The sequence below is a fragment of the Papaver somniferum genome, chromosome 4 (assembly GCF_003573695.1).
Source record: "Papaver somniferum cultivar HN1 chromosome 4, ASM357369v1, whole genome shotgun sequence".
Lineage (NCBI taxonomy): Eukaryota > Viridiplantae > Streptophyta > Magnoliopsida > Ranunculales > Papaveraceae > Papaver > Papaver somniferum.
In genome coordinates this window covers 28166014-28178469 of record NC_039361.1, presented here as the reverse complement: position 1 = coordinate 28178469, position 12456 = coordinate 28166014, and the positions used below count along the sequence as shown (strand labels likewise).

Sequence of the window (12456 nt, the reverse complement as noted above, 5' to 3'; positions counted from 1 at the left end):
TCAAACCCATATGGAGAATTGAACTCGAAGCGTTACGGGTCGGAAAGAGACTTCTGCATATATTTATTCTTGCTAATTTCCTTTTATACCAAACATAATTGAACTTTCATACATGAAATGAAGCATATGAATACATTAAACATCGTTAAAAACATTTTCAACTAAACATTTTTCCTTTATTTCATTTTACACTTCAAGCAATACAAGATAACAATGCAATCACAAAGCAACTCATTTCTAGATTTCGCTGCGCCACTCTGATAAATCTGTAAGGATGTCAATTGGGGTGAGATGACATCTCAATAGAATGCATTCCCAATTCTCCAAAGATGCGCAAACATAATCATTTTATCAAGCAAAAACATATACCAATAAACATATTACGACTTAAGCGAATCAATATTATATTCGACAATCACATTACCAATAATGTTTCTAATAAATTATCTTATTTAGATTCCAATCATGAATTTACAACGCCAATAATATTTCCAACAAATAATCTAAATTCATATTCAATACATGAGTTCATAACATTAATCCAACAAATCATCCATTTAGGATTTAACACATCAATTGACAATTCATCCATATAAGTTCATACTTGAGTTCAACAATTCATTGAATTAAACTTCACAAATGAGTTCATAACACCGATTATGATTCCAAAAACTCATTTAATTTAGATTCCGAGCACATTATTCACATATTTATAAGTCACCTCAAACCATGAGTTCACGGTACGAAAACCTTGGTTTGTACACCCACCTATCGTTCATCGGCACGGACAGCCTCCATCGACGGTCAGGAACAAAAGTTCCTATGTGGATCATACCCTTTTGCTCTTGGGGATCATTACTCGTTTCATTCACAGTACTAAAACCTTGATTCATACACCACCTATCGTTTACCGACACGACAACCGTCATCGATAGTTGGGAAACACAAGTTCCCATGGGGATCATTACCCATTTAACTCTTGGGGATCATTACCCGCCGTTAGCATGGAATCATATTCCATCTAATGGAAAAACATGAACTCATTTCCTTTTTAAAATCATTTTACAAATAATACAAGCAACCATGGCTTAACATATGACAAACAACATGAGTTTCTTTCAAGCATTTATGCAAACAAGTTAACTGCATCCATATTACATTATATGTTTCATGGTAATAACTTTATCCGATCATCTTCAAACTTTACAAGGACATACATGAATCAATCATATACAACATATCAAATGTTCACAGTAAACCAACGGTTCAAACAAAAGATAATGAATTTAAAATGACAACCTAAAAACTGGGCAGATTACATGTTATTACCAAACAATTCACCATTAATTCATATTTATCTCAAATAAAGAAATTCCAAAGCAAAATTAAAGATAAGATGTTTATCTAAAACTTTTATTAAGACCTAAAATCCTTTTAACATCATTAAGACTTACCAATAACATCAAAATCACAGCAAAGCGAATCTGTCCAGAATTTCAGAAACTATTATCCAAATTACATGAAACATTCAACGGTGAATTTTCATTGGAAAATTCTCAAATTTTAACAAGAGATACCTAATTATGTTTTATATCAATAAGAGAAGCCTGATCATCAATAATAGGTACATATTTATTCAAATAAATCACTGAATCATAACAACCCAAAATCATATAAAATAAACACAAAAGAAAAACACCTAAAGAGAAAGGGGTTTCACATTCTACCTCTAAATTGATACAAACTCCTCTTGATTTCTTCTCTAAAATTCTATAGCTCCATATCTTTCTTCTTCTCCTTAGCCTTATGCTTTCTAACTTCTAAACTTCTTTTCCTAAGCTTTTAGTTATAAAAACTTTAATAATACTAATATTCATATATTTATATTTTCTTTATTTTTTTTAATTGTCTTTTCATTTTCTATTCAAGTTTATTTTACTTACTAAAATAAATTAGGTGACTTTATTTCCACCCTAACTTGTAGCTTTTCTAGTCCAAACACCCAAACTAGACTAAGGCACAAGAAATAACGTAAGTAACAAACTAACCGGTTATAACCCGACCCGAAACAGCAAATAAAAATAACGGGTATTACATTCCGAACATCAATATAATGGCTCTTCAAGATAAAGTTGAATCTTTTTCTCCAATCATTGACAATTTTTATGTTAGACTTGCAGTTTGGAAATCAAAATTTGTCAACCAACCAGGTAAGAACACTTTGAATCAATTTTTTTTGGGTACTCTTGCTAGTCATCATATGACTGTCTTTAAAATTCCAAAACAAACCATTGACAAAATTGATGCTATTCAGAGAGACTTCTGGTGGAATAATAAAAAAATAATGAGAAAGGTACTTACATTAAAAAATGGAAGAGCATTGCACTACTAAAGGATTTAGGTGGGATGAACATTAGGAAATCTGCCATTTTAAATGAAGCTCTTCTAGCTAAAATAGCTTGGAGAATTATTGATCAACCTGACTCTTTATGTTCTTCTATTTTAAATTGCAAGTTCAAGAGTATTGATCCTCTGAATGACGTTCTTAATAGACATGGTAGCTGGGTGTGGAATTATATATAAAAAAGAAAATTATTGCTAGGAGGTGGGAGATAGAACCGAAATCTTTATTTGAAAGGATAACTGGATTCCGTTTCTAAACATACCTCCTAGGTCTAATTTAGTCTCTACAGATATGAAGGCGGTCTCCTAACTTATCAAGCATCAAACTAAAGAATGGGAACTTGACACTTTACAAGCTTTGTTTGATAGTCATGCTATGGAAGCTATTAAGCAAATTAGAATACCATTTGAAAACGCAGGGGTAAAACAACCACACTCAGTATTTCGTTCGGAAATCTGTATGGAATAAACTCCAATATAATTCCGAGAGCACCAACTTAAAAGTGAGACTCAATCAAGAAAGATATCAAAGAGGTTTATCTCCTTCTTAATACAATCAGTAAATCAACTAGATAGAAATCCGTGAGATGAACTTATATAAGAATAACTCGGATGGTACCAAAGACCAATGTCCGAGAGCCAATCAAGTTCTATCCAAAAAACAAGGTCGGATTTATCAACTGTGATTCAAATACGCACAACCTGTGGTATTTTAATTATATAAACAAATATAATGCAGAAAAGAAATAACACAGACACCAGAAATTTTGTTAACGAGGAAACCGCAAATGCAGAAAAACCCGGGACCTAGTCCATATTTAAACACCACACTGTATTAAGCCGCTACATACTCTAGCCTACTTCAAGTTAACTTCAGACTTGAATGTAGTTGAGCCCCAACCAAGTCTCACACCGATTAAGGTACAGTCGCATTCCTTATGCCTCTTGAATACCAGCAGGACTTTGCGCACTTGATTCCCTTAGATGATCTCACCCACAACTAAGAGTTGCTACAACCCAAAGTTGATGACTTATAAACAAATCTGTCTCCCGTAGATATGTCTATTCTGGTTTTGTTTCCGTTTTTAGATAAATCAAGGTGAACAAGAAACTCAACTAATAATCCGGTCTTATACTCCCGAGGAGCAGCCTAGAAATATTAGTCACCTCACAATAACCTAACAGATTAACAAAAGAATTTATTGCGGAATCATAGGAGTCTGAGACGAAGAAATGTTGAGATTACTTTGTATATCTTACCTATCAGAGATAAATCTCGAGTAAATCTTAGAGAAGATATAACTCAATACGATAGAACAAGTAAGATCATAATACATAACTACAGAGAAAATAGTTGGATCTGGATTCACGAATCCCAAATGAAGTCTTCATGTCGTTAACCTAATAATGGTTTTGGAAAACCTAGGTTAAAGGAGAATCGACTCTAGTTTGCAACTACGACACACGAGATTGTCGGGATTAGGTTTCCCAGATGCTAGAGTTCTCTCTTATATAGTCTTTCAAATCAGGGATGCATACAATCAAAGCTAAGATTAGCTTAGTAATAAAGCAATTGATATTCATTGTTAGATGAACTCCTTATTTAAGATTCAAGCTAAGTCTGCTTAGAAATTAAGCAATCAATCTCCACCGTTATATGGTATTAGCTTGATACACACAAATAAAATATACCTATATTTAGATATGATGAACCGTACCCAAACGTATATACCTTGTTGGCTCAATAATAGTTAACCGAAGTTATCCACATGAATACTTATAATTTAGCCACATTCATCTAACTCTTCTAGATCAAGTACGATGATCAATCAATCATTATAGATAATCAAATGAATCTAAATGTTTCAATAGAGTTATTCAAACGTTCATTATCTCATAGAAATATATATGAACCATTTGAAACAAAATCGGTTTGTTTTGTAATTGTACAAAGTATTTATACAAGAACCAATTCATGAACCTAATGCCACGGTTTGTAAAACAAGTTCACAGACCTTATTTCATTAAAGTTTCAGGGACTTTAGTTTCGCAAACTGAGTTCGCAAACGAACCTGAGTTCATGAGTATGTATTTCATAGTTACCGATTTTAGAACCTTACCACAGTGTTCGCAAACAGAGTACGCGAACAACAGTTCCGGACTTTGTCCTTGTCATGTCGTTCGCAGACAGAGTACGCGAACAACAGCTCCAGACCTTTTCAAAGGTAAATCCGTTCGCAGACAAGAGTTTCGGACCTGAACTAGAGCTACACGGTGCACATACAAAGTATACATGCTTTGTTATATCCAGGCATTGGTAGTCGTTCTAAACTCTCATTTAATCATTGAAACATCCATAGAAGACAACAATGGTAATCTTACACATACCACTAGCTTCAAGTAATTTTCAAGTGATTAATTCTATCAATACGAAACATCCCAAGTTAATATCAAATGATTGTCTCACACAAATCATGTGAGATGTTCAAGGTAATTTTCACACGATCATCTTGACTTAATATTTAGTTTCCAACAAATAACTTGTCTACAACTAAACTCGTCAAGTAGATGATGAACTTTAGCTAAAGCTAAAAGCTTCAAACACATATTTCGAGAAATATATAAACGAGATAAACTCGGCTCGAAATTTCAAATGTGTATAATGTAAAAGTCTATATAGCTATACGACTTAGTCTCTTTAGAAAATAGAATAAAATAGACTTCTAAGTGATATATAAGTTTTAGTATCCACATACCTTTTGTTGATGAACTTCCCCCAATCTCTTCAGTAGATCTTCTTCTTGAATTGGTGAACGTCGTGAAGTCTAAAGCTCAACTACACACTTCTATCATAATCCGAGATACAACTATAAGTAAACTACAAATCAAGTACATAGTTTTGATCAACTAAACTTGACAAACAAGTTTGAGATAGCAACGCTTGCGAGTTCGACTGAGCAGTGCTCTAATACCATTTACTGGTGAGGATAAAATAAGATGGAAACCATCTAATGATGGGGTTTTCTCTGTCAAAACTGCTTATAGAGTCATTTTGAGTGAGCAACAGGAAGTAGTAAACTTGAGACCACCTATATGCTGGATGTCCTTATGAAAAACAAACCTACCTGTTAAGATACAACATTTTCTCTGAAAATTCATTCATAAGTGTTTACCTGTTAGGGAAAGGATTGCTAGGTTTAACAACCACATTAATAATTCTTGTCCTTTGTATGCTAATCCTTGTGAATCTATCCAGGATTTTTTTTTTTTTTTGGATTACCCTGTGTCTTCTAATGTGTTTATATACATGTATATATTAATGTGTTTAATAAGATTCAATGTAATGATTTATATGTTTGGGTCTCTTCTTGGTTTGATCATGATATCCAAGGCAGACCAAATAACAACAGTTTTACACTTGTTGCTTTGTAATGTGGGAGATATGGAAATATAGATGTTTTGTGGTGTTTGATAATCTGCAGGTACATGGTGAGACTATTATGAGAAATGTGAGAAATCACATGTCTGATTGGCATATAATACAACCCAATATACACCAAACAGTGGGGAATGCGGACCCGAATCATCCAACTGTCTGGAAAAAATCTATGCCAAATGTGATAAAGTTAAATTTTGATTATGCTTACTGTAGATTTAATAATAAAACAAGTTTGGGATTAATATATAAGAATGTTACAGGTACACCTAATGGAGCTAGAACTGCTCCGGAAACAACATTAGGACCTGAAGAAGCGAGGCAATCAAATGGGCTGAAGCAAAAAGACTCCAAAAAATTCAACTAGAAGGTGATAGTTAAAGAGTTATTAACGTTATAAACGGAAAGGATGGAGCAGTACATTGGACTAATAATAATATTATTCTAGATTGTCTTTATTTTTTAGGAAAATTTGAATATTGGTCATGTAACTTTGCTCATAGAGATGCTAATAATGTAGCAGACTCTATAGCTAAACATGCTTTATCTATTACTACTATCGAAGAGTGGCAAGATATAATGCCCTTATGGCTGGATCCAGCAATAGCTAATGATCTGATACCTATGTAATGGCATTTTTTATGAATAAAATCTTCCTTCCTTATTAAAAAGGGAAGAATAGTTACACTATGGATCGTTAGTTGATGTCTCAAAGAGAGATTTTCAAACCACAACATTAACGTAAAAGAGATAACTGATTAAAATCAAACTTCGAATTTGTTCAAACTTTTGAAAGTTGACGTGGAATTTCACAATATTAAAATTTAAAAGTGTTAACATATGTACATAACAAATATAATGCCTAAAATATTTTCATCATCAAAAGTTGGATCCGAATCATTTACATGGAGATATTAATCTATATCCCATTAGTCACGAAGTTCAATTCTTTTTCTATCTATTTTATGAAAGCTTGTTACTACCTCCGTCCCATTATTAGTTGACCTATTTTATAAAGTAGGTCAACTAATAATGGGACGGAGGGAGTATTACTCGTTTTTTTCCTTTTTTGATGAACTTATACTCGTTATGTGCGCCACAGATATTGCTCACTCATGGAACCAATGTTTTTTTTTCAAAGAATTTTTCGGGAACTTCCAAGTCTGGTCTCCATGGAAAATATGATGGCTGGGTGACTGCCAGCAGATGGCATATGTGGCATATCAGTGATTCATTAAGCTTAGACTTACATCATGTTTGTTTTTTCCTTTGTGTAGAGGCTAACCTCTATCAATTTATTTGGTGTTTGTTTTTTCCACTATCTCTACAAAGATAGATGCAAATCTCTATCTATATAGAGGAAATCAAATAGCACCAATGAGGTGCTATCTTTGAGCCCCTACCTCTATTAAACTTTCAAATGACTAATATATCCTCGAACAAACTTATAATGTCCAAAAATAATTCCTTAATTTAAAATCTAAAATTTTACATGTTTCAAGAAAAGTGATACTTTCGCCCGTTCCAGAAAAAGGGATATTTTCGCGCTGTTTCAGAAAAAAGTGATATTTTGCTCCGTTGCAGAAAAAGTGACACTTTATCCCCGTTTCAGAAAAAGTGATACTTTCACGCCGTTTCAGAAAAAGTGATATTTTCGCCCCGTTTCAGAAAAAGTGATACTTTCGCATGCTTCAGAAAAAGTGATACTTTCGCGCCGTTTCAGAAAAAGTGATATTTTTGCTCCGTTTCAGAAAAAGTGATTTTTTCCATGTTTCAGAAAAAGTGATATTTTTGCCCTGTTTCAGAAAAAGTGAAATTTTTGTCCCGTTTCAGAAAAAGTGATATTTTCGTTCTGTTTCAGAAAAAGTTATGTTTTTGCCCCGTTTCAGAAAAAGTGATTTTTGCCCTGTTTCAGAAAAGGTGATTTTTTTTTTCCGTTTCAGAAAAAGTGATACTTTCGCCCGTTTCAGATAAAGTGATACTTTCGCCCGTTTCAGATAAAGTGATACTTTCGCCCGTTTCAGATAAAGTGATATTTTTGATCTGTTTCAGAAAAAGTGATATTTTTACCCCGTTTCAGAAAAAAGTTATACTTTCGCTCCGTCTCAGAAAAAGTGAACATCTTTGGTTGTATTTTCTAATACATTTTTTTCCTTTTGGAATTTTTGAACATCTTTGGTTGTAATGGATATTCGTGGATTTTTTGAATATTATAAAGGTAAAATGAGAAATATATAAAATTGGGTACACAATATAGAGTTGTTAGATAGTGGTCAAACAAACATGATTTTAAGAGAGATTATACAGTGATATTTATATAGATATAGAGGTAAACCTCTATATAGAACACTCTACCTATATAGAGGAAAAAACAAACGTGTTGTTAGAGTCCCAGGCAGGTTGCACTATTGGGGAGGAGGACCAAGAGGTGGATTAGTTCCATAAATGCTTCTCCAACGTTATCAGCATCAGCTGGTTTGCCCGAGAGGTTAAGGGGGAAGACTTAAGATCTTCTGCACATAAGTGCGCATGGGTTCGAACCCCATAGCCAGCAATCTTTTTTATTTTTTCTTCTGCTTGTCGCCACAGCTAAACTCCATAAGCGATAGGTAATTTTTGCCGGAGGCAAGTATAAATACATAACGTATATTGGCATGACGCAACATCTTTAAGGGCAGATTCATGGGTTTGCTTTGTTTTTAGATCTGTGATGATTGGTTTTACTTCCCCAGCTTTCAGTTCTGTGACGATCGCTTTTGTTTTCCCTGGCAGATGGTGGTGGTGACCATCCTTTTTGCCTTACAGATAAATCAGACCAGAGTCTAAATTCATTCCCATAAGTAGTTAAAGTTAAGCAGACAAAGCACAAAAGCATGCAGAGACGACGAACTGAAACTTCAGTAAATTCAAAGGTTTATTTATAATATTCAAATATACACTTCGCAGGTAAACAACAAGAGCAGATGATAAGGTTCTACAGGCACAACTCTGAATTGTCCAGCAGGGCTTAGCCCCACATCGTTCATTTAAGTAAAATGAGTGATAGGGAAAGAAGAGACAAAATGGAAAGAAGATTGATCGAATGATTACTAATGCTAGTTACATTCCAGGAATCCCTTAACTGGTTATAGCAGTTTGAAAAGACGAGCAAATAAAAAGAACTGAGTGGGATCTCATGCTTCAATTTTCGGTAAGACCTGAATTACGGCTTCTTTCGTAGGCAAGGCAGGAATTGCACCTCTTTCTGTGACCGTGAGTGCTCCACAGGCATTTGCAAACAAAAGAGCTTCTCTCAATTTCTTCTCGTCCTGCACATAACACAACGAACTCTTTAATGCACAGAAGAAAAAAGAGTGCTTCCGTTGTTATAACTTACGAGAATATATAGATGTGAAAAATTCCCCTGCACCTCATACTTCAAATTTCATGAATATAACATGCAAGAGTTGTAATTTCCATTTTCCACATTTCACACCAGTTTGTGTTCTGGTCTTTACCCTGACAGAGAAGGTCTAGATGCTCTATTGTGACTGTTAGTATGATAACTGGAAAGTGGCTTTTTCAGTGGATATAAAAGTACATTTTGTGCAAAAAAATGAAGGATAAAATGATACGCAAATGGGATGACAAATGGCGACTCATAACAAGAGCAGCTCATACTAGTCCCTATAGTTAAGATATTGCTCAGTAACCGTTCAGTATGGCATGGGGACGTATTTTGAGATTAGCCGCAAATACTAGTTTGTGACTAGCAACTTTAAACACAGAAAAATTCCAAGGACGTACATCTTAATACCCTGATAATGTTTAGTAATTACGTATAACAAGAATTGTTAGAGAGAAAGTGAGCGACAAGTACTTGTTCTTAATTTTTGTTCTTCGCAAAATCTAATTTACCCGACAACTAAGCAGCATTTGGAGAACGGATACTACGAGCAAGGCAGTTTTCTATGGGGAATGATGGCTACAGATATACAGTACAAGAAACTTTCACATTGTTGCATAGGTAATTCAACCATAGACGACAACAGAAACGTCTGTAACAATGCAAACTACATGACCTAACCAAATATTTTAACCCAAAATTCATGTATATAGGAGGGATAGAGTACCTTGTAGAGATTTAGGTCAGCAGAAAAACTGTTCAACAGCCCACTCACAAATGCATCACCAGCACCAGTTGTATCAATACAGTCAACTTTAACACCACCAACCTTGCCCTTAAATTCCTGTTGTGGAGTAGATACAACAACTGATAAGATTACTTTACAAGAAAACTCGCACTTTATTATCCATTTACCACTTGACAAATACTTAATCATCCAGTTGTGAACATCTAATTTATGTGCATACCTTGGTATAATATCTGCAGCCCTCGGATCCTTCGGTCACCAGCAAAAGCTTAACATTAGGGTAAAATAGCTTCTTTAAAACAACATTATCATCATAAGGATCAGCTCCATCAGTCAAGAATGAAATTTCTTCCTCACTAATCTGTAAGTAAAAGAAGACCGCATTTAACACAAGCACCATTGGACTATTTTGAATTTGGTACAATTAATAATTTACTAAAATCTTGAGTAGTCATGATAGTAAGAGTTTGACCAGCTAATACCTTAATGATATCTGCTTGGTCCCAAATGCTCATGATTTCTTTCTTAGCAGCCTGAGGTGATGGCCACAGCGCCAATCTCAAATTTGGATCGTAAGAGAGGATACAACCAGCCTTCTTAGCTATCTTCATAGCAGCGAGTTGTGTTGACCTGCATGGTTCCTCGATCAAACTCACAGAGCCATAATGAAAGACGGATGCCTGTGCAAAGTTTTACGGAAAAACAGAATACTTAGTGACACTCAGTGACGAAATAGTTGGAGTTGCATCAAACAGAAACCGTTTCGGATAATGTGAAACACAAAAACAACCAAAATCTATGATTAAACAATTTCAAGTACCATTACTGAGCTTAAGTATCATACCTTCTTCAGAAGGTCTTTATTAAGTTCTGATTCACGGAGAAGCATGTCTGCACTTGGATTGCGGAAAAACATAAACTCGCGTTCACCATCAGCTCTAAGTGTCACAAATGCCAGTGCAGTTCTTGCTTTGGAGTCAAAACAAACTCCAGAATTATCCACATTGTTTTGCTTCAAGATGTCGGACAACATATGCCCAAACTCATCATCCCCAACCTGAAATTAAACGTAGAATCAGTTTAAGAGTTAGTGAAAAGAGAATGAAACAAAATATAAGAGGGACCTTATATGCACACCTTTCCAACAAATGCTGCTGAACCTCCAAGCCTTGCTATTCCAACAGCAACATTAGCAGGAGCTCCACCTGGTGCTTTCTTAAATGCTGGTGCTTCTGCAAGTGAAACTCCACCCACAGTTGGAACAAAATCAATCAACATCTCGCCAAAGCAAACCACAAGCGGATCTTTCTCTTTACTTTTCCCATCTCGGTCGACCATCGAAGAACTTTTAGCTACACAAACACATACAAAATCAAATCTTCAGAGACCGAATAAACTCAGCCATCCAGAGTAAACAATCATCAAAATCTCTCAAAAGTGACAAATCTTTTTAACATGACACCTTCATGATGAATTTGTGAATAAACCCAGAATTAGATAGCTAATGAATGAAATCTAAAATCCCCAAATTTCCAAACTTGCCCAATATACCCAACATCAAATTAATATGAAGAGAGAGAGGGATAATGAGATATGCAACAATAATGACATGTACAGAAACCCAAATTCCCAAATCAAACACAACAATCATTTTTCTACACAGAAATTTCAAAGATTCTTCTACCCTCCCCCAATCCACGAACTCACACATTAAACATGAAAAAGAAAACCAATCAAAACCCCTAAATGTACCAATGCGAATTCCTAAGTGTATGGAAAAATAAAATAAAATAGAAAAACAAGAATTGATTCATGATCTTTGACGTAATCGTACTGTTTCCAAAGATCTCAATATTTCAAATGAAAATCTTAACTTCATTACAACAAAAACGAAACCCCATTAGAACAAAATTCTAAGATTTCTTGTTTTCTTGGCCAAAAAGCAAAAAAACAAAAACAAGATTCAAACAAATCAAAACATCACCAAAAACCAAAATCTAAGAAACAATCCGTATCTATAAACTTATGATGGTTATAACATTTCAATAACAACAATAATCAAATCAAAAAAATGTATGTATGCTGAAAACAGAACAAGGAGTACCTGTAGAAGGAGGATTACCCATTGTTGTTGTTGTTGATTATTCACAGGATTCTTTGAAAAATCCTGAGAGATAATAAAAATGAAAGAAGAAGAAAATGAAGAATTTAAGGGGAGAGATTGATTTGTTGTTGGCGTTATTGTGGTTGTTGTCGGTGAAATCTTGAAAGTTGAGGTGTCTAATGCGCTACTATTAGTAGTACCTCCTTGTTAATAATTTACATAATACCACCTATATCCTTCTATTTCTTGCCTAACTTAACGGTTTTTTTTTTATTTCTCTAATTTTAAGTACTTACTTTTATTATTTTTATTTTCCTGGATTATGGCTTATCTTGTTTTGCCAGACCACCTCTTGAATCACCTGACTAATTTCTGGCTAA

At 34.4% G+C, this 12456-nt stretch overlaps 1 protein-coding gene and 1 non-coding gene across 2 annotated transcripts; one reads left to right on the top strand and one right to left on the bottom strand.

The window, feature by feature from the left end:
- Positions 1–8310: 8310 nt before the first annotated feature.
- TRNAL-UAA lies at positions 8311–8393 on the top strand. Its single transcript has one exon. It is a non-coding gene; the product is annotated as a tRNA-Leu (tRNA).
- A 333-nt stretch (positions 8394–8726) lies between these two features.
- Positions 8727–12247, bottom strand: LOC113275021 (probable fructokinase-7). The gene is made up of 7 exons (XM_026524446.1): positions 12077–12247; positions 11110–11324; positions 10817–11029; positions 10455–10652; positions 10193–10333; positions 9952–10068; positions 8727–9147 (listed from the first exon to the last, which is right to left on the bottom strand). Exons 1-7 carry the CDS (start codon positions 12096–12098, stop codon positions 9013–9015), a joined length of 1041 nt encoding a protein of 346 aa, XP_026380231.1. The 5' UTR covers positions 12099–12247; the 3' UTR covers positions 8727–9012.
- Between the last annotated feature and the right edge of the window lie 209 nt (positions 12248–12456).

What these genes read in the sequence shown, in the direction of transcription:
- LOC113275021 (XM_026524446.1), bottom strand. Translation starts at nt 12,098, where the DNA reads ATGGGTAATCCTCCTTCTACAG. An exon ending in ATAAAGACCTTCTGAAGAAG is followed by an intron (nt 10,653 to 10,816) that starts GTATGATACTTA and finishes AACTTTGCACAG; the next exon opens with GCATCCGTCTTTCATTATGG. An exon ending in CTGACCTAAATCTCTACAAG is followed by an intron (nt 9,148 to 9,951) that starts GTACTCTATCCC and finishes TGTTATGTGCAG; the next exon opens with GACGAGAAGAAATTGAGAGA.